The 22,653-nt window shown below is 42.4% G+C and overlaps 2 protein-coding genes across 5 annotated transcripts in view; one reads left to right on the top strand and one right to left on the bottom strand.

Moving 5' to 3' along the window:
- Positions 1–13,610, top strand: part of ppp3ccb (protein phosphatase 3, catalytic subunit, gamma isozyme, b) — a 50,551-nt gene extending 36,941 nt beyond the window's left edge. The window contains exons 11-14 of one of the 4 annotated variants that reach the window (XM_039779118.1): positions 3,323–3,395; positions 7,500–7,597; positions 10,668–10,694; positions 12,963–13,610. In XM_039779118.1, coding sequence (XP_039635052.1) covers positions 3,323–3,395; positions 7,500–7,597; positions 10,668–10,694; positions 12,963–13,159 — 395 coding nt within the window. In that variant the 3' untranslated portion in view covers positions 13,160–13,610. Of the gene's footprint in view, positions 1–3,310; positions 3,396–7,499; positions 7,598–10,667; positions 10,695–12,962 lie in introns of all 4 variants that reach the window. The other 3 variants (XM_039779117.1, XM_039779116.1, XM_039779120.1) reach the window with 3 other exon arrangements.
- Positions 13,611–20,384: 6,774 nt separating this feature from the next.
- LOC120545091 lies at positions 20,385–21,824 on the bottom strand. The gene is made up of 4 exons (XM_039779081.1): positions 21,599–21,824; positions 21,344–21,533; positions 20,907–21,053; positions 20,385–20,439 (listed from the first exon to the last, which is right to left on the bottom strand). The coding sequence occupies exons 1-4, from the start codon at positions 21,822–21,824 to the stop codon at positions 20,385–20,387; spliced, it is 618 nt and encodes a 205-aa protein (XP_039635015.1).
- Between the last annotated feature and the right edge of the window lie 829 nt (positions 21,825–22,653).

The following is a 22,653-nucleotide window of genomic DNA, read 5'->3' as shown; positions in this document are numbered from 1 at the left end:
CTCACGCACACACAGAGATGCACACACACGCACACACAGAGATGCACACACACGCACACACACGGAGATGCACACACAGAGATGCACACACACACGCACACACAGAGATACACACAGAGAGACACACACACACAAACGCACAGAGATGCACACACACACACACACACACACACACACACACACACACACACACACACACACACAGAGATCCACACACAGAGACACACACACACACACACACACACACAGATGCACACACACACACACAAACAGAGACACACACACACACACACACACACACACACACACACACACACACACACACACACACACACACACACACACACACACACACACACACACACACACACACACACACAAAGCTATGAGCTAAAACACACAGACCAGCTCTATGCTGCTGCTGTTGTCGGAGAAACAACAGTCAGAATAAATGGTGCGTTTACTTAAAATGGTAAACCTCGTGGTGCATTCAAAGTTATTGTAAAATACCCTTTTCTCATCTGTTTTTTCTTTTTTGTCATTTAACAGCAATTTACTGGTGAAAGAAGTTATGATTGTTAAAAGTTATTGTTATTACATGTTTAATAAATCCTTTAAATTCCCCCCTTTTTTTGTGCTGATCCGCAAATTGATCCGATCTGTGACTCAAAACCGTGATCCGAACCGTGAGTTTTGTGATCCATTGCACCCCTAGTCTGTGTGTCTTTGTGTCTCTTTGTGTCTCTTTGTGTCTCTGTGTGTCTCTGTGTGTTGTGTTTTTTCTCTGTGTGTGTGATGTTCATCTTTATAAAAGCACAATCACTGCTCTCTTGACCTGAACTTCCTCTGTTATAGAACACAACCGTGTGGTAACAAAAGTGAAAATCCAGTGTATTTTTTTTCAGTTCATTTCTACTAAGCATTGGTAATAAACAATAAATGAACACAACATTATTGCTTTTACTTGCAAAAAAACCCAGTTTCTGATTTTGGGCTGTGTGCATTTCTCTGTGAATTGAGCATTTTGATACTTTAAGGTACCTATACCCTTTAACAAATCCCAAATGTGTGATTTAAATACCGTCAAATAACTGCGGGAATCACCAGAGGACCCCCGATACGATATAATCTAGCGCTGGGTATCGCCAATGATTTCCCAAATTTAAATCAATTCTGATTCACGAGGTCCCGATTCGATTGCATTTTCCGTTTGTTGCGGCCCGAAAAAAGAGAGAAAGAGAGACTGTGTTTGTGTGACGTTTTTAGCTGTAAACGTAGCATTGTGTGTGTAGTTGTTTTCGGAGAATAAATACTACAGCTCTTTAAAGGAACACGCCGACTTATTGGGACTTTATCTTATTCACAGTAACCCCCAGAGTTAGACTAGTCCATACATACCCTTCTCATCTCTTATTGGGACTTTATCTTATTCACTGTAACCCCCAGAGTTAGACTAGTCCATACATACCCTTCTCATCTCTTATTGGGACTTTATCTTATTCACTGTAACCCCCAGAGTTAGACAAGTCCATACATACCCTTCTCATCTCAGTGCGTGCTGTAAAGCTGTCTGACAACTCCAGCGGTAGCTTAGCCTAGCACAGATCCTGCAGGTAACTGGTTCCAACTAGCCTACTGCTCCCAATAAGTGACAAAATAACACCAACATCTTCCTATTTACATGTTGTGATTTGTAGAGTCACAACGGCTAAGCTAATGCTGGAGCCGTCAGACAGCACTACAACACGTACTGAGATGAGAAGGGTATGTATCGACTTGTCTAACTCTGGGGGTTACGGTGAATAAGCTAAAGTCCCAATAAGTCGGCGTGTTCCTTTAAGACCCAAGCCCTGTTCCTGTGTCTTGCTGCTTGCGACATCTCTGGACTCCAGGCTCTCTCTAACTTAAGGTGGACTGACCTTCGAGGTGGACCAGCTATTCTATTTTAGTGACTAGCTGCTCCGCACCCTCCCCCTCATATAACACAAATGCCGTTATATACCATATACCCCGCTGAAATGTCAGGAAGCTACGGTATGAAAAACTAGACACCGTTACACAAAGTTATGTTTAGCTCAAATGTGACCCCGTGGGCTACACGTTGAGCCGCTGTTATTTGCCGTGTTTCCCCGAGGCCTGTGGAAGACTGAAGTGTGCATATTTGGCGAGGAGGTTTAAGGGGGTCTTTCCTCGAGTAAATGTGATGTTTTTCAATAAAAAAAAAGAAGCAATTTGACACAATTTTGGACCGTTCTTATCACCATATCTGTGTTTTAAAACGGTGGAAAAGGTAGAGCAGAAAATAGATAAATAACACTCAGACAACTTAAAGACAAAGTCCAACAAGCTGTTTTTGGCACTTTATTTGCCGCATTTCACACTCATTCAGCTTATGTTGCTGCAAATACGTGTGTGTGTGTGTGTGTGTAATAATAAATACAATTTATATAGCGCTTTTCACGAACTCAGTCGCTTACTTAAAAAACTCAGTCTCTCTCTCTCTCTCTCTCTCTCTCTCTCTTTTCTCTCTCTCTCTCTCTCTCTGTGTCTCTCTCGCTCTGTGTGTGTGTGTGTGTCTGTCTGTCTGTGTGTGTCTGTTTCATTTAAGTTGATGCTTTCTTCGCTGTTTTTGGCACTTAATTTGCAGCATTTCCACACTCATTCAGCTAATGTTGCTGCACCTCAGACTTCTAATGGCAGGAGAACCCTGATCAGTTTGTACTCTAGTTGTTTATATGCAGCGTCAGCAGAATGATCGATCCATCAGCAGCTCAAAGTCTTATTTTTTAATTGGGTTATTCACGACCCACATCAGAGATTATAATATACTCGGCAAGTGCAAGTCACACTGAATCTATAAATATGTTGTGTGTCTGTTTGTGAAGATTTAAATAAGTTATGACGGGGTGGCCCCAGGCTCACCCAGTGGGAGCGTGCGTCCCATGTGGGCTGGGTCCTTTGCGGCGGCTTGGGTTCGGGTCCGACCTGCGACCCTTTAATGCGTGTCATCCCCTCGTTCTCTCCCCATTATCTGTCTGTCCACTGTCACTATCGAATAAAGGGAGAAGCCCCCCCCCTCCAAAAATCTTTAAATTAGTTATGACTTTGAGAAGAAGTGTGATTTTTGATTAAAAAATGCATTTGCATCATGTCCTAACTTGTAAACACAACTTATCAGGCTGAAACGTCTCAGACAAAAGACGGCAAAGCTGCAGTCGTTACCAGCGTATATATTTATATATATATTTATATATAGCTTTGATTGTGGTGTGTTTTTCTCACAAGTTCTTTCTTCTGTTTTGTGCTTCAGGTGGAACTCCAGCCGTCAGAAAGGAAGTGATCAGAAATAAGATCCGAGCGATCGGGAAGATGGCTCGTGTCTTCTCTGTGCTCAGGTGGGGTTTTTATTTTTATTTTTTTATCTCTGAGATTGTTTTTTTGGTTGCACTTCACTGTTGAGCTCTATTGTGGCTGTGTTGATGACGGATTGCGTTGATAATTTGAGGTATTCTGCTGATTTTCGACTTAATATTAGGCATGGGTATCAAGATATTAAAGGTCCCGTATTCTGCTCATGTTCGGATTCATACTTCTTTTTTAACATGTTTACATGAATTAATGTTAAAAACACTTCATTTCTCTCATACAGTCGGTCTAAATATACCCGTATTTACTGCTCGATGGTGTTTTAAGCCCCCAACGTTGACTTCAAGTCACCTAACCCTAACTCTAACTATTGCCTAATCCTAGTGGCTTCCAGGCAGCGCTGCCTGGAAGATGACGTTGGGGGCTTAAAATACCAAACGCTGTATTCACTGTCTGTCTGAGACGCTCCATTTTAGCGCCTGTCTCTTTAAGCATGTGTTCAGGTGCATTGTGGGCGTGCTGGTCTTACAGGGAGGTGTGTTCAGGTGAATTCTGGGAGTATTGCTATCTTGAGGCAGCGGGAAGTGATGGCGCCATTGACCAACAAAAACCTGGTCTAAAGTCAATAACGCAGCATTTCATTGTTATTTTAACAGAGCATTAGTAAAATGCTGCTAGGCTCGTACACAGCGCGCACACTATGCTTGTTACACACACAGGGACACACACTATGCACACACATGCAGAAGATTACAAATAAAAATATTAGGGTGTAAATCCTCCATCATAACAGCAATGCTCCAAGGTCCAAACGCGCCTGGCTTTTAAAGGGAATGGGAGATGATCTCTGATTGGTTGATTGCATGTTACGCCCAAAACACACCTCTGATTAATGAAGACACTAAGTACAACCCTTTAGGACCAGGCGCCCGGCACACAGACCCTTTATTCTGCCGTCAAACTAGCAAAAGTGGATTTGGACACGCCCTAAACACACCTTAACCCTCAGATCGGTAAAATAGGGCCAACTGGGGTAACTGGAGAGAAAACGCTGTAGTGTTGGAGCGTCCCGTGGAGTTACTCTCCAGATCTTTCTCTCAGTCTTGCTCCACTTCAGTACGAGGCTAATGACTTTCTCCTGATTTACACCTGCCCTCCTTTAATCCTCTGGAAGTGTGTCACCATCATTAGTCCTTTTTTTTTTTTTTTTTATGATGAATGCTCTTGTTCAGAAGTTATTTTAAGACCCAGAAAAGCATAACGGGCTCATAATCTGAAGCTTCTCTTCCACCATGAGGTGTTTTTTGTGAATTTCATGTTGCGGTCGCAGCGGCCTGATTTCTGTTGACTTTACGCTCAACCGTGTGTTGACCATCGCTGCTTGAACGTAGACCTTTTTGTTAAAGAGTAAGTTGTCTCTTAGTGACTGACAATCTTTGAAATTGGACAAGTATTAAGCGAGAAACAAAGCTGCAATGTAACGTTCTTTCAGTCAGCGTCCACTAAAAGTTCTGTTGTTGCTGCTGACAGACTCAGATTATTATTCTAAGTGTCTGACAACATTATGGGATGGATCCCTTAGGGCTCGGCGATATGGCTGAAAACTGTATCACGATATAAGTGTTTCATATCGGTTGATATCGATAATTATTGATATTTTTTATGACCTACAGTACAGGCCAAAAGTTTGGACACACCTTCTCATTCAATGCGTTACCTTTTCATTTTCATGACTATTTACATTGTAGATTCTCACTGAAGGCATCAAAACTATGAATGAACACATGGAATTATGTACTTAACAAAAAAGTGTGAAATAACTGAAAACATGTCTTATATTTTAGATTCTTCAAAGTAGTCACCCTTTGCTTTTTTATTAATAAGGGAAATAATTCCACTAATTAACCCTGACAAAGCACACCTGTGAAGGTAAAACCATTTCAGGTGACTACCTCATGAAGCTCATTGAGAGAACACCAAGGGTTTGCAGAGTTTTCAAAAAAAGCTACTAATACTCCAGTAACAAATACTCCACCGTGCTGCAAGCCTTGTTCCTGACCTGTGCTGTGTTTGCTGGACTGACAGTCTACACCTTGCAGTCCAAGAGAGACTTCAGCTAAATGGGAGCAGGGCTGTTCGCCTGCCTGTGGATCCTCCTCATTGCAAGCTTCATGAGCCTCTTTAGTCTGTCTGTCTGTTAAAGTAGTTTAACATGAAACAGCCACGAAATCACCATCACCAGACTCCATGTAAATAATCAGGACTTTTATCATCGTAAAACACACTTCATTCAAAGTGGACAGAAACTAAATAAAACTACCAAAAGCCGTCTTGGTTCATCTTTCCACTGTTCCAACAATCACCACTCTGGTTTGGTTAAAATAAACCCTTTATTCACCCATTTACATGTGGAGATATGCTGGCTCTATACACGCTAAAATTCCTGATTATTTACATGGAGTCTGGTGGAGATATGCTGGCTCTATACACGCTAAAATTCCTGATTATTTACATGGAGTCTGGTGGAGATATGCTGGCTCTATACACGCTAAAAGTCCTGATTATTTACATGGAGTCTGGTGGAGATATGCTGGCTCTATATACGCTAAAAGTCCTGATTATTTACATGGAGTCTGGTGGAAATATGCTGGCTCTATACACGCTAAAAGTCCTGATTATTTACATGGAGTCTGGTGGAGATATGCTGGCTCTATACACGCTAAAAGTCCTGATTATTTACATGGAGTCTGGTGGAGATATGCTGGCTCTATACACGCTAAAAGTCCTGATTATTTACATGGAGTCTGGTGGAGATATGCTGGCTCTATACACGCTAAAAGTCCTGATTATTTACATGGAGTCTGGTGGAGATATGCTGGCTCTATACACGCTAAAAGTCCTGATTATTTACATGGAGTCTGGTGGAGTTTGCTGAGTCGTTTCATGTTAAACTAAAAGGATCTTACTCTTCAAAGATGCAGTAAGTGATTCTGTGCAAATATTGTTGATATTTGAACTCAACTGCCTGGATAGTGATAGGTTGGATATTTCGGACTGGTCGAAATCTTTGAGGTCTCCCAACATCATTTCTGAGTCATCACCCGATAGCAGATAGTGAGCTGTATGTGACAAACAATGTTGTAGCCTAAAAAACGCGTGACATCGCTTAAAGCACCTTTAACACCGGATTTTTTCTTACTATACCTTTTAACCGAAAGGTATTATCTCTGTAGGGATCCATCCCATAATGTTGTCAGACACTTAGAATAATAATCTGAGTCTGTCAGCAGCAACAACAGAACTTTTAGTGGACGCTAACTGACAGTTTTAACTCTACATTGCAGCTTTGTTTCTTTCTTAAAACTGGATTAATGTCACAGATTGTTGTTCCCATCAGTCACTTATACACAGAAACATGGGAACATAGACAAGTACCTCAGCATTGTACCTAGTGCTCTAAATGTACTTGGTTACTTTCCACCTACATTCGCCACAGTTTAAATTAGCATTTCAGTTGATGTATAGAAATGTAAATGTGCCTTTCTCTGAGCAGACGAGGACATTTTGTCCCCAGCAGTTCTGCTCGAACGTTACGCAAGCTCAATGCACTTTACATGCTCGTCGTGAATACAGCAACACTTACCATGTAACAAAAGGAGTATAATTAATACAAAAAGCCACCCACACACCTGAAAAGAACCCACATGCAGCTCACACACACACACACACACACACACACACACACACACACACACACACACACACACACACACACACACACACAGTCACAAACATACTGTATGTTAAGTAACTCGTCACGATGAGCCTGAGATATTAAACGTTGGGGCTGCACGATACGCAGAAAATATGATATTAAAGTGTTCTCAGTTCTGCTGCTTTCAGTATTCTGATAAAACACAACAAACTGATTTGTTGAGTTTAAAACTAATGAAAGGAAATCATTTCCATCTTTCTTTTATGGAACAAATTGAACGTTGATTTGAATATAAAGTATAGTGTGTCGCAGCCTTGTGCGACGTGCTTCAGCCTTGCGCGGCAGTAATGATCGGCTTAAAAGAAGCAGTGTAAATATGTCAGATTGTTGACCCAACGTGTAATGTGTGTGTTGGCAGAGAGGAGAATGAGAGTGTGTTACAGCTGAAGGGGCTGACCCCGACAGGAACGCTGCCCGTGGGAGTTCTGTCCGGAGGTCGGCCATCTCTGGAAAGCGGTAAGTGCGAACGCAGCCGAGCATCGCACCCAAAACACTAACGGGAGAGACGAGCTAACACTAACTCTGTGCCTGCACTCACACTGACAGACTAACACTCAGAGACACACACACACACACACACACACACACACACACACACACACACACACACACACACACACACACAGAAATGTCAAGTGGCAAACTCTCCTCTGAAGGAGCGTTGTGTTCAAACATCTCCACCGCGCTGCCCTTTTTAGAGACAAAAGCACTACAACATGAGTGGGAGTTCATGAAAATAAAAATGTATCTTGTGTTTAGTTTGTCAGTTTACACTGATATCAATATCATTCATTAATTTACAATTTAAGGGGAGAAACTGCAGGCAAAAACCTAATTTTTCCTTTTGAGTTATTGGACTGTTTGGCTTCCATTACATATCTTTTCATACTGCTGCGGAAAAGCATCTAAAAATACACATTAAGTTGTTTATTAGATTAATAACAAACAATATATGGCTATAAAGTAAGCTGGAATAACAACATCATGATGCGGATTTATAAAAAATGTCAGAATTCGTACTTTATCAGGTCTGTTCGTAAGACCACAAGCAAACAGCTTTTAAAATGCTTGTTTTATGAATGGAGTTTGGGGCCATTTCGATCAGGGCTGTGCTTACGTTGTGGCTGCTCCGTACGCACAACAGACACATAAGTTCTGAAGTTATCTAAGGCCGGTTACACACCGGCTGCGTGGCGCGAGCGTGTCAGCTGCGTGGCGTGTCCGTTTTTATTTGGGCTCCCATGGTAACAGGTTAGAGCGTGCACGCTGCCTGCCTGACACGCACGTCTCGGCCGCGGCTCGAGCCGCGCCGAAAACTTGTGCGTGCTAGAAATGGAACAGACGCCTATTTTTCACACGAGACGCAAGCGTGTTGGAAGCGTTTCCAGGCAAAATAGAACAGGAAAAGATGTTTATATGTCGTTCAGACACAAATACATATTAATAAATGACATGTTGATGTTTGAAAGTCTCGAGGTTTTGATATAAATGTAATAAAAAAATACAAAAAATCTAATATTGCACCTGTCAATCCAGAAGGAAATATTCTGGAGCCTATTTTGCCGTCAATACTGCCGATGTTGTCTTTGCTGTAATCAGATCAGTTTATGTTTATGGGAAACATCCATGTGTCCAGACAAAGCTAGCAGCAGCAGCGCCGCGTCAGACACCTTTCTGGTGTGTAAAGACAGAAAACGCCACGCCACGCTCACGCCACGCTCACGCCACGCAGCCAGTGTGTAACCGGCCTTAGAGGTAGTCCAGCTTCCTCAGCTTATTTTTCTCTCCGCTCGCTGTAAATAACGAGGAGCTACAGCACTCTGGGCGCCGCAGACGGCTACAGTTATTTCTCCATTTGGGATTCAACGTCAGCAGAATCTTAGTCTCGCGTGTCCAGACTTTCCTCCACAACGCTGCGGAGGAAGGTCTGGCTAATCCAGCCAGCATTCCTGGATGGGAGAAAAACCTGCTCTGGTTTATTGGCATTTCTTTAAACCAATCACAATCGTCTTGGGGCGGGGCTAAGCTCCGGACGGAGCCACGGTGCCTCTGCTAAATAGTCTCAGGAAGGAACTGGTTTTGGTGGAACATGTGGACGTTAAAAAGTAGTTTTAGTCGTGCAACAGAAAACTCAGATTGGACAGATAGTCTAGCTAGCTGTCTGGATTTACCCTGCAGAGATCTGAGGAGCAGGTAACCATAGTCCTCACAAATCAGCCGGAGGTTAGAACGCCAACACAGAGACAGAGGAAGGGGACGCACATCCGGCCGAAATGTGTGAAATCTGGCGGATTTTCTGTCGCCAACTGAGCAATCCCAGAAGTGGAAGGTCAAAGCTATAGACTACTAGAGACCCAACAATTCCCCGCAAGAGCATTTATGTGTTTTGTCGCTGGGAAAAAGTAAACTCCAGAATCAGCTGTTCTTTCTGTGTACACATTACTTAAAGTCTGATTAATTAAAAGTAAATGGGAGCTATCATTCAGGTCCCATTTATCAGTTTCAAACACACCAAATGTCCACAAAACAAAGGAAGTAGGCAGCTTCAGATCCATTCATTGTCCGTGTCGGAGTCTTTTCGTTGGATTAGCTGACAATAGGAAGAAGTTTTAGGGAAACCACAGAGAAAAACGTGTAAATATTTTACTTCTTAGCCTCATTTGAACCGCCCGCAGCGAATTAGAGTCTCTTCGTGTCTCTTTGCATTGACTTTTGAGACACACAGAGACACACACAGAGACACACACAGAGAGACACACATACACGCAGAGAGAGACACACATACACGTAGAGACACACAGAGAGACACACATACACGCAGAGAGAGACACACATACACGTAGAGACACACACACAGAGACACACACACACACACACAGAGACACACATACACACAGAGAGAGAGAGACACACACACACACACACGCAGAGAGAGACACACATACACACACACACACACACACAGAAAGACACACACAAACACATGCAGAGAGACACATACACACACAGACACACACACAGAGACACACACACACACACACACACACACACACAGAGACACACACACACAGAGACACACACACACAGAGACACATACACACACAGACACACACAGAGACAACACACACACACACACACACACACACACAGAGACACACACACACAGAGAGAGACACACACACACACACACACACACACACACACAGAGACACACAATTTGGTGGCGTGATTACACACAAAGTGGGAACACACCACCACTCTCACTGTGGTTACTGTGGTTACTTTATCTATTCAGGGCAGCGTGGTGTAAACACTTTCCCATACTGTATCCATATAACAAACATTGTTGTCATTCTTATTGTTATTATGATTGTGTATGTATAGTTGTTGTGGTGGATGGAGGGGCAGAGATGTATGGTGACTGTTAACAGGACTGACCGATGACTGACTGAATGCATTGATATATAACGTTCCCACTCTCTCTCCATTGGTTTTGGGCATGGCACTGCTACTCACGCTTACACAGCCACCGTAGAGGCAGAAGAGGCACGAGGTATGCAACCATCATTATCTGTCTGTCTGTCTGTCTGTCTGTCTGTCTGTCTGTCTGTCTGTCTGTCTGTCTGTCTGTCTGTCTGTCTGTCTGTCTGTCTGTCTGTCTGTCTGTCTGTCTGTCTGTCTGTCTGTCTGTCTGTCTGTCTGTCTGTCTGTCTGAGCTCTCTTTGTCATGTTTTTAACTATGTCATGATGTCAAAGAAATGTTTAAAAGTCTGTTTTTTTTGTTACTGATTTGGTGTGCGAAGGCTGTCGCAGTTTAACTCTCTGAGGATGAAAGACGCACCAGCGATGTCTGACAAAACTCCGACTCAAAAAGCGATACTACAGAATTTCATTTCAGACATTTTATTTACTATTTTAATCATGAATAACCTACAGACTTTGGTACTAACTCACGTCATGCACCGAAACATTTCGTACAACACACACACACACACACACACACACACACACACACACACACACACACACACACACACACACACACACACACACACACACACATACATAGAAACACACACACACACACACACACACATAGAAACACACACACACACATACATACATAGAAACACACACACACACACACATAGAAACACGCACACACACATACATATAGAAACACACACACCTATAGAAACACGCACACACACACATAGAAACAAACACACACACATATAGAAACACACACACACACAGACAGACAGACACACACAGAGACACACTCACACACAGATGGACAGACACATAGAAACACACACACACACACACACACACACACATACAGACACACACACACTGACCGACAGACACACACACACACACACACACACTGAACGACAGACATACATACACACACACACACACACACACACACACACACAATTTATTTAAAAAAAGTCATTTTTTCAGTTTTTTTGTCACTTTATTTTGTCGATTTTTATTCCAATGTTTTTCTCACTTTATTCCAATTTTTTAGTCTTTTTTTCCTAATTTTTTTGTCACTTTTTTCAATTTATTTAGTCTTTTTTTTGTCTTTTTTTTTTTCAAACTTTTTGTCACTTTATTCAATTTATTTAGTCACATTTTTTTTATTATGATTTTGTCAATTTTCAACATGTTTTTGTTGTTGCTTCTTCCGATGTTCGTTAGCCTGCTGTCAGACGTTATTTACATCACAGCAGGAAGTGATGATCTGCTGCTGAACGAGCGTCACTTTGTTAATAAGAATAATAACCATAACCCTTTTAACGAGAGTCTGTTTCTTTGTCTTCATGCTTTCCTCGTCCTGTTTGGAAGTAAGTTTCCTCTGCTGGTCCAACCAGTGATCCCAGTATTCTCTATATACTTCATGTACTTCACTGTTTTATTGGGTGGATAATTCAAGTTTATTCCATTCTTATAACTGTGTGCAGAGCGATCTGAAATTGTACAGGAGCAAAAAAAAAAGTATGGATACCCTCGGTTTACACCTATCACCATTTCTAGCCACTGGGGGACCATAGGCAGGCTGGGGGAACTCATATTAATGTTAAAAAACCTCATAAAGTGACATTTTCATGCCATGGGACCTTTTAAAAATAGCTATTTTGAGGCTAGCATAGTAGTGCCCCTAGCACTCCCGTTCAAAAGGTTATTTGACCGAAAAACGAGAATACGGTAAATCTTAAAAGTGGCGTTTCCGTCCTAAATATGCTTTTAAACAAAAGTTTACAACTAGGGCTGCTCCCTCTTAGTGGATTAGTGGACTAATCGGTGGTTTTGGTCTTAGTCAACTTAGATCTCTTTACTCCATTAGTCATGTCTGATGCTGTTTTCATGCTGAATGACTTATTTCCAAGAAACGTACGAGCTCATCTCTGGTAAACACAAGAATTAAGGGTTGACATTTGACCTCACAGATATCACCGTGAAACCTACTTTGATAACTTTCATTAAGGCAGTTATTTCTTGTATTACACGTTTTCTGAAATGTTGTGTTTAAACATGCAAAGGAGGTCATTATCTTATTCAGTATATGCATCCTTTTAGCGTGACTCTTTGCGGAGAAACTCAGATTTACAGATCTGTCGATTTTAAATCGACTAATCGATCAGTCGATACAGTTGAATGAGAGTTAGTCGACTAAGAATTTCTTCAATGGAGCACACAGCCCCAATCTTTATTCTAAACCTTAGTGGTGGTTTCCATAAGAATAGTTTCTGTCGTTGTGGATTGTTTTGTCCCCCGGCTCTGCTCTGATACGTGTCTCGTTTCCTCGCAGCCATTCAAGGCTTCAACCCGCAGCACAAGATCCAGAGCTTCGAGGAGGCTCGGGGTCTGGACCGCATCAACGAGAGGATGCCCCCCCGCCGCGACAGCAAGCTGCCCGAAGCCGCCGCTGCCGCCCCCCCCTCCCAAAACAACCTGCCGGCCAGCACCGGGCCTCCGGACAAGAACGGCACCAACGCACAGGCCTAAATCCTCCATTTATTTCCCCTTTCCCTTTATCTCTTCCTCCTCCTCCTCCTCCTCCTCCTCTCCTTGCTTCCTTCCCTTCCCCTCTTCTCTCCTTTTTAAGAGCCGGGAGAAGAGGCCGTTCAGTCCGAGCGACTCTCGCCACGCTTAATTTATTTTATCATCTATTAAGATATCATAGTTTTAAGACTGAACAGGATGAAATCTCAAACCGTACGTGGACTTGCTGCAGGCGGCCACCGCCCGGTCGAATCCATCTTCTGTCTGTCGTCGGGAGGCGGTCGTTTCTCGGGGCAACGACCTGGTTCTGGTTCTGGTTCTGTCAGCGTTTGATTTTGGCGAGGGGAGGAAGTGACGCTGTGTTCATATATATAAATATATATATACACACACTAACACACACGCACACACTCTCTCTCTCTCACACACACACACACACACACACACTCTCTCTAACACACACACACACACACACACACACACACAAAACACACTCACTCATTCACACAAACTCACTCACACACTAACACACACTCACTCACTCACATAAAACACACACACACACACACACACACACTCTCTCACACACTCTCTCACACGCACACACACACACACACACACACACACACACACACACACACACACACTCATTCACACAAACTCACTCACACACTAACACACTCTCTCTCTCTCTCTCACTCACTCACACACACACACACACACACACAAACACACACACACACACACACACACACACAAACACACACACAGACACACACACTGACACTAACACACACACACACACAAACACACACACTGACACTAACACACACTCTCTCTCTCTCTCTCTCTCTCTTACTCACACACACACACACACACACACACAGACCTTCAGATTGCATAACTCCATCCTTTCTTATGCCAATGATAGTGTGACTGAGCTCTACGGAGCGAGTATTGACATTTATATTATATATGTATATTTTAATTGTTCCCTCTTTTCAATGTGATGTTTTTTTTTTTTTTTTTTACAACACATAGATTTAGGCTTAAGTATCCAGAGCGGGCGAAAAGGGATGGATGGAGGGAGGGAGGGAGGGAGGGAGAGAGAGATGAAAGGGTTATTCTGCTTTATTACAACTCGAGTCTCGAGTAGGGCTGCAACTACCGATATTATTCTCTTTGTTGACTGTTTTTCTCGATTTAATGAATTTAGTTGTTTGGTCTCTAAAATGTCCGAAAATGTGGATCAGTGTTTTTTTCCAAAAAAAAAAAAAAAAAGCCCGAGATGACGTCCTCAAATGTCTGGTCAAAGATATTCAGATTCCAGAAGAAACGAGAAACACCTTCACATTTTAACGAGCTGGCGTCACACAGAGTTCCTGAGTTTGATGGTAGAATCTGAACTCGAAGGTCTCGGCAGCTTTTCCCGTCAGATGTACAGTATCTGCGAGCAAACTCCGATCTTTTAGCACGACGTTGGTATGAAAAGCTCCGGGGAAAGGTCAGTGAATGCACCCTGAGTTCAGACTTTCATCACTTCTAAACAAAAAACAACAACACACACACACAAACAAACCAAAGGAAACGCTGAGACGTCGTTGCAACAGAGTCTGATGAGTCGGAAACAAATGTGCAGGCGAGTTTTCTCTTGAAATATTACGTGGACACTGCGTTTATATATATATATATATATATATATATATATATATATATATATATATATATATATATATATATATATATATATATATATATATATATATATATATATATATATATATATATATATATATATATATATATATAATACTGTAACAATGATCCCTCGTAAACACACCTCTCTCATCGCTTCAGCTGGGACCTTCTGTACTTCAGGCAGTCCTTCTGATTCTCTCTCGCTTTAAGATTTAACTCTCCCGTTGTCCTCGGGTCAAGTCTGACCCTTTCTCAAAGTTTTCTATATCAGAAATGTGGGTTTCTTTCAACAAAATTCCCCAAAAAGAGCCAGATGGTTCAACGCATTCAAAGAATGTCGACTACAAAGACATAAAAGTGACAAAAACATAAAAATAAAAAAAAAACCCGACTACAAAGCCTAGAAAACAGCAGAATAATGCGTCAAACAACAAAGCACTTACAATGTTTTAAAAAGAGACAAAAACGTAAAAAAATAAAATTAATTAAAAAATAAAAACGAAATAGGAAAAAGTGAGAGAGAGAAACGTCGGAAAAAGTGACCATAAAATTGGAGAAAAAGTGACAACGAAATTGTGAAACAATGTGACAATAAAATTGGACAAAAGTGGCCATAAAATTGGAGACAAAGTGACGATAAAATTGGACAAAAGTGACCATAAAATTGGACAAAAGTGACAATAAAATTGGGAAAAAAATGACAAAATTTGACAAAAGTGACGATAAAATTGGAGACAAAGTGACAATAAAATTGGAGACAAAGTGACAATAAAATTGGGACAAAAGTGACAATAAAATTGTGAATAAAATTGGACAAAAGTGACAATAAAATTGGGACAAAAGTGACAATAAAATTGGGAAAAAAATGACAAAATTGGACAAAGGTGACGATACAATTGGAGACAAAGTGACAATAAAATTGGGACAAAAGTGACCATAAAATTGGAGACAAAGTGACAATAAAATTGGACAAAAGTGACCATAAAATTGGAGACAAAGTGACAATAAAATTGGGACAAAAGTGACCATAAAATTGGAGACAAAGTGACAATAAAATTGGACAAAAGTGACAAAATTGGGAAAAAGTGACAATAAAATTGGACAAAAATCAACCAATACGTCGAGAAAAGTGTAGAAAAAGAACTCCAAAATGTTGCCATTTTGAGCCAGAAAAACCCAAAGGGGCATGATGTCGACATGAAGACAACCCGAGCGTTGAACCTATAGAACAGATGATATTAAGGCTTTCCGCTCCTACAGAAATTCCTCTGGTGTGAGTTGGTCGACTGGTTGATTATTTGGTGAAATCGACAGAGTTTCTCCGTGAAGAATCATGCAAAAGCACAACGAATATGAGCAAAGTAGACGGTTGGAAATTCCCTTTTGATCATGTGACTAGTGAATGTTTCTGACTCATCGGACTTCTTTTTCAAATATTAATAAGAATCCCGTTACTGATCGAGAAGACGGACAGAAATCTCCCAAAAACAAAGACCCACATTTGCCTAAATGTCTGTTTATAAATCTACAAAGAGAAGCAGGAGAGAAGGGAACCTGGGACCTTTTGGGTGCGTTTGATTTCATGTTGTTTTTCTTTCTGTTTGCGGGCGGGTGGGTGTTTGGAGCGAGGCCTCCTTTCTGACTTCTGTTCGGCTCTCAGAACATATCTCACAGAATGTACAGAAACCGTTTAAAAAGATGAAGTCCACTTTCATGTTCTCTGTGTTGGTATTATTATTATTAATGTGTTTTGTGTTGTGTAATGTTTTTTATTATTATTTTGTTTTGTGTTGTGTGTTTTTTTTTTTTTTTTTTTTTTTTTTTTTTTTTTTTTTTTTTTTTTTTTTTTGTGTGTTGTTGTTGTTGTTGTGTTTTATTGTGTTTGTGTTGTTGTTATTGTTATTATTGTTATTGTGTGTTGTTGTTGTGTATTTTGTTGTTGTTGTTGTTATTGTTGTTGTTGTGTATAGTAGGTGGTTAGGTTATTTGCATGTGTGTTTCCCTGTGTTTGTGTGTGTGTGTGTGTGTGTGTGTATTTGTGAGTGTGTGTGAGAGAGAGAGTGAGTGTGCCTGTGTTTCCCTGTGTGTGAGTGTGTGCGTGTGTGTCTGTGTGCGTGTTTTCTCTCGGTGTGTGTGTATTTGTGTGTGGGTTTCCCTGTGTGTGTGTAGGTAGGTGTGTGCATGTGTGTTTCCCTGTGTTTGTGTGTTTCCCTGTGTGTGTGAGAGTGTGTGTGTGGGTAGGTAGGTAGGTGTGTGCATGTGTGTTTCCCTGTGTGTGTGTGTGTGTGTGTGTGTGTGTGTGTGTGTATGTGTGTGTGTATTTGTGTGTGGGTTTCCTGTGTGTGTGTGTGTGTGTGTGTGTGTGTATTTGTGTGTGGGTTTCCCTGTGTGTGTGTAGGTAGGTGTGTGCATGTGTGTTTCCCTTTGTTGTGTGTGTGTGTGTGTGTGTGTGTGTGTGTGTGTGTGTGTGTGTGTGTGTGTGTGTGTGTGTGTGTGTGTGTGTGTGGCTCTCAAGGACTCCACGTCTCCTTCACCGTGCGGCTGCCAATCACAGCGCGGCGTGGGAGGCGTTGCTTTGTGTTGATGTGTGGGCCCGTCTGTTGCTTAGCAACACATGATTACCTGCAGCTCAGCGAGATGGAGGAAAGGTTAATGAAGAGGGAGGGGGGGGGACACGACACAACAACAGCGCTCCACAATCTGTCACGACAAAGACGTGTGTGTGTGTGTGTGTGTGTGTGTGTGTGTGTGTGTGTGTGTGTGTGTGTGTGTGTGTGTGTGTGTGTGTGTGTGATTGCTTGGTATGTGTTTCTGTGTGTGTGTTGTGTGTGTTGTGTGTGTGTGATTACTGGTATGTGTTTCTCTGTGTGTGTGTGTGTGTGTATTGTTGTGTGTGATTGCTTGGTATGTGTTTCTGTGTGTGTGTGTGTGTGTGTGTGTGTGTGATTGCTTGGTATGTGACATTGTGTGTTTCCCTGTGAGTGTGTGCCTGTATGTGTGTGTATCTGTGTGTTTCCTTGGTATGTGTGTGTTTTGTGTGTGATTGCTTGGTATGTGTTTCTGTGTTGTGTGTTGTTTGTGTTGTGTATGTGTGTTGTGTGTTTCCTGTTTTTGTTGTGTGTGTTTCCTGTGTGTGTGTGTGTTTCCCTGTTTGTGTGTTTTGTTTCCTTTTTTTGTGTGTGTTTTTGTATGTGTGTTTCCTATTTTGTGTGTGTTCTTTTTGTGCATGTGGGTTTCCGTGTGTGTAAAAACCCAGTGAAAATTGGGACAAAAGTGACAATAAAATTGGACAAAAGTGTCTGTGTGTGTTTTCTCTCTGTGTGTGTGTGGGGGGGGGGTTCCCTGTGTGTGTGTTTGTTTCCCTGTGTGTGTGTGTGTGTGTGTGTGTGTGTGTGTAGGTAGGTAGGTGTGTGCATGTGTTTCCCTGTGTTTGTGCGTTTCCCTGTGTGTGTGTGTGTGGGTAGGTAGGTAGGTAGGTGTGTGCCTGTGTTTCCCTGTGTGTGTGTGTGTGTGTGTGTGTGTGTGTGTGTGTGTGTGTGTGTGTGTGTGTGTGTGTGTGTAGGTAGGTAGGTAGGTGTGTGCCTGTGTTTCCCTGTGTGTGTGTGTGTGTGTGTGAGTGTGCCTGTTTAAACCTGTTGCTTTCAGAGCAACAAATGTCCCCCCAGGGCGCGATGGGTTCAAGAGACACACGACATCAGACCAGCGTCTGTTTTTCTCCCATTTATTTCACTCGTTTACACCGTACAACAGAGACACTGAGGACCAGATGGAGTGCAGATGTTTCCAGATGAAACTGGTGAAGAACGGAGAAACGGAGCGTGAAGACGGCGCCCGAGAGACGCTTTCTATCCGGTATAGACGCTACTATGTCGATTAGTACGAACTGCTCCTTTTTAAAATGAAGGTTATGTAGTCGCGGGCGAGTTGAGCGAGGAATAAAGTCTTTTTAAAATGACATCTGTACAGCAGAAATAAAATGTTCAAAGTAAAAACAGTTCACAGTAAAAACTTACAACCTTGAAATGAATACAAAAAAAGCTCCACGTAATAAATAGACATTACAACCTGTTACATGTTGAATACGTGACGTTATTAAGGTCCAAGTTCAGAGCAGAAACTGGGCAGAGGACTGAAGCAGGACGGTCTGTTAACCGCTGTCGTGAAACTGGTTTTAGACACCCCAAAAAACACACAGGGAAGGATGTGTATGATAGGAGATGAAATTAACATAACTGAAATGAAAATTTAGGTTTCTGTGTTTGCAAAAAGTGATGTTTTTAGCTCCGTAGAAAGTGTGATCGGCAGCCAAACGATGGCAAGCTGTTTGAACTTTTTGACCAGTAACGGACCGGCTACATACGAAGACATATCCTAAAGGCAGCTATAGTGAGCGTATACATGGCATGTGTGTATACAGGGGCGTAGCACGACATTCTGGGCCCTGTAGAAAGGCATTTTCTATTTGCCCCTTCCCCGCATCCATAGCTATTAATTCTAGCATCTCTTTGGGCCCTCCTCACATCAGGGCCCTGGGTACTCAGTCCTAGGGAAATCCAAGCAGTTATCCCGAATCCTGCCCTAATTGTCCCGAAAATTGGAGCAAAGTCTCAAGAGCAAGACTCTTGAGTCGTTATAGCCCGATTTGAACATTAAAAACTGTTCAAGGTGATTTTTTTAATTGAGTCGTCCTGCAGCCAGCTACCGTCACCACCTGACTTCATGATTTTAATGATTTGTTTTATTTGTATTGTCGGGTTTATAAGACAAGACAGTTGAGTTTCTGAACAAAAATAATTAATCAGAGTTTTGAAATTCATGTTAAGTGCAGGCAGCCACCAGAAGGAGTGATTGGAGTGGATGTTGCTGATGTTAAAGCGCAGACATGACAGACAGTTGAATTCCTGAATAAAAATAATTAATCATTCCAATCAATCACCCCCCCCAGTCTCGTCCCAAATTTTACCCATTCTCATCTGGTCACCCTACTCAGTCCCCTTTCTCCCCTCTAGTCCGATGCCCCTGTGTGTATAGAATACATATATATATATATATATATATATATATATATATATATATATATATATATATATATATATAATTATATATAATATATATATATCGAGACACGTTCGCGAGTCTGCCCTCTCATTGGCTACCAAACATCGAGCACTTTGTCACAGGGAATGAATTGACTCGCTCCGCTCTGCCGATATTTCGGCTGCCTGTGGAAACCCAGCGTAACGTACGCTGCCGAGATCTGCTCTACAAGAGTAAAAACAGGACCGTCTTCTATTTGTATGTTTTACGCGAGATGTGTGTGGCTCTTTTTACACAGAAATGGATCACAAAGTGTCTATATGTCTTTTAAATTAAACTACCGATACACAGGAAACAACGTATTGACTGTCAGTGAGCGTGTTGGCAGTTTTATATTGTTTTTATTTCTTGTTTCCCTCCCCTGCGTCCTCTGATAACAGCTGACAGTAGGTTGATGTTTCCACAGCTCTGTGCCGGCTCCCAAATTCCCAAATCAAAAAGCGCTCCGTCTCTCGCCTGGGACTCCCACAATCCTACGCTGCGTGGCGCTGCAGGTGGACACGGTTAAAAGATACATTCAGCGGCACAGATACGCTCCGCTAACGGTCCGCATACGTTACACGGTCAATGCAGCCAAAACGTAACAAATTAAGTACATATATCTGCAATAAATATCCTGTTTTTTTTGTAATTTTTGCAGACAAAAAAAACCTGCCTGCCACAGCTTTAATTAGTGGATGTTAGAAGTGTGTTTTCTTTTACTTTGGATACAATATTCTAATGTTTTAACAGTCTTGAGTCTGTAGTTTTTTTAGCTTAATTGACCTTAACTGAACAGCTTCGGAGTCATTGGAACGGTTATGTGACTTTTTTCGGGTTGAATGGTGGCCGTCTCGCTTCCCCCCTAGCGCCTGTGAGCGGAAAAACCTCCCTCGCAACTTTGGGACGGCGAGCCAGCGGCCTCAGCGTCAGGAAGTATGGCGTGATATCAGGTCTCAGCGTCAGGAAGTATGGCGTGATATCAGGTCTCAGCGTCATGAAGTATGGCATGATATCAGGTCTCAGCGTCAGCAAGTATGGCATGATATCAGGTCTCAGCGTCATGAAGTATGGCATGATATCAGGTCTCTGGGTCATGAAGTATGGCATGATATCAGGTCTCTGCGTCAGCAAGTATGGCATTATCGTTACCGCGCTAAGTATGGCATGATATCAGGTCTCTGGGTCATGAAGTATGGCATGATATCAGGTCTCTGCGTCAGCAAGTATGGCATGATATCAGGTCTCAGCGTCATGAAGTATGGCATGATATCAGGTCTCAGCGTCATGAAGTATGGCATGATATCAGGTCTCAGCGTCATGAAGTATGGCATGATATCAGGTCTCAGCGTCATGAAGTATGGCATGATATCAGGTCTCAGCGTCATGAAGTATGGCATGATATCAGGTCTCAGCGTCAGCAAGTATGGCATGATATCAGGTCTCAGCGTCATGAAGTATGGCATGATATCAGGTCTCAGCGTCATGAAGTATGGCATGATATCAGGTCTCTGCGTCAGCAAGTATGGCATGATATCAGGTCTCAGCGTCATGAAGTATGGCATGATATCAGGTCTCTGGGTCAGGAAGTATGGCATGATATCAGGTCTCAGCGTCATGAAGTATGGCATGATATCAGGTCTCTGCGTCAAGGGTATGGCATGATATCAGGTCTCTGCGTCATGAAGTATGGCATGATATCAGGTCTCAGCGTCAGCAAGTATGGCATGATATCAGGTCTCTGCGTCATGAAGTATGGCATGATATCAGGTCTCTGGGTCAGGAAGTATGGCATGATATCAGGTCTCAGCGTCATGAAGTATGGCATGATATCAGGTCTCTGGGTCAGGAAGTATGGCATGATATCAGGTCTCAGCGTCATGAAGTATGGCATGATATCAGGTCTCTGGGTCAGGAAGTATGGCATGATATCAGGTCTCTGGGTCAGGAAGTATGGCATGATATCAGGTCTCTGGGTCAGGAAGTATGGCATGATATCAGGTCTCAGCGTCATGAAGTATGGCATGATATCAGGTCTCAGCGTCAGGAAGTATGGCGTGATATCAGGTCTCAGCGTCATGAAGTATGGCATGATATCAGGTCTCAGCGTCAGGAAGTATGGCATGATATCAGGTCTCAGCGTCAGGAAGTATGGCATGATATCAGGTCTCAGCGTCAGGAAGTATGGCATGATATCAGGTCTCAGCGTCAGGAAGTATGGCATGATATCAGGTCTCAGCGTCATGAAGTATGGCATGATATCAGGTCTCAGCGTCAGGAAGTATGGCATGATATCAGGTCACAGCGTTAGGAAGTATGGCATGATATCAGGTCACAGCGTCAGGAAGTATGGCATGATATCAGGTCACAGCGTCAGGAAGTATGGCATGATATCAGGTCTCTGGGTCAGGAAGTATGGCATGATATCAGGTCACAGCGTCAGGAAGTATGGCATGATATCAGGTCTCAGCGTCAGGAAGTATGGCATGATATCAGGTCTCTGGGTCAGGAAGTATGGCATGATATCAGGTCACAGCGTCAGGAAGTATGGCATGATATCAGGTCTCTGGGTCAGGAAGTATGGCATGATATCAGGTCTCAGCGTCAGGAAGTATGGCATGATATCAGGTCACAGCGTCAGGAAGTATGGCATGATATCAGGTCACAGCGTCAGGAAGTATGGCATGATATCAGGTCTCTGGGTCAGGAAGTATGGCATGATA

This window comes from Perca fluviatilis, chromosome 17 (genome assembly GCF_010015445.1).
Source record: "Perca fluviatilis chromosome 17, GENO_Pfluv_1.0, whole genome shotgun sequence".
In the NCBI taxonomy this organism is placed as follows: Eukaryota; Metazoa; Chordata; class Actinopteri; order Perciformes; family Percidae; genus Perca; species Perca fluviatilis.
This window is presented reverse-complemented; position numbering and strand designations above follow the sequence as displayed.

What these genes read in the sequence shown, in the direction of transcription:
- LOC120545091 (XM_039779081.1), bottom strand. Translation starts at nt 21,824, where the DNA reads ATGCCATACTTCATGACGCTGAGACCTGATATCATGCCATACTTCCTG. An exon ending in ATGCCATACTTGCTGACGCT is followed by an intron (nt 21,054 to 21,343) that starts GAGACCTGATAT and finishes CTTGCTGACGCA; the next exon opens with GAGACCTGATATCATGCCAT. An exon ending in ACGCTGAGACCTGATATCAC is followed by an intron (nt 20,440 to 20,906) that starts GCCATACTTCCT and finishes GTCCACCTGCAG; the next exon opens with CGCCACGCAGCGTAGGATTG.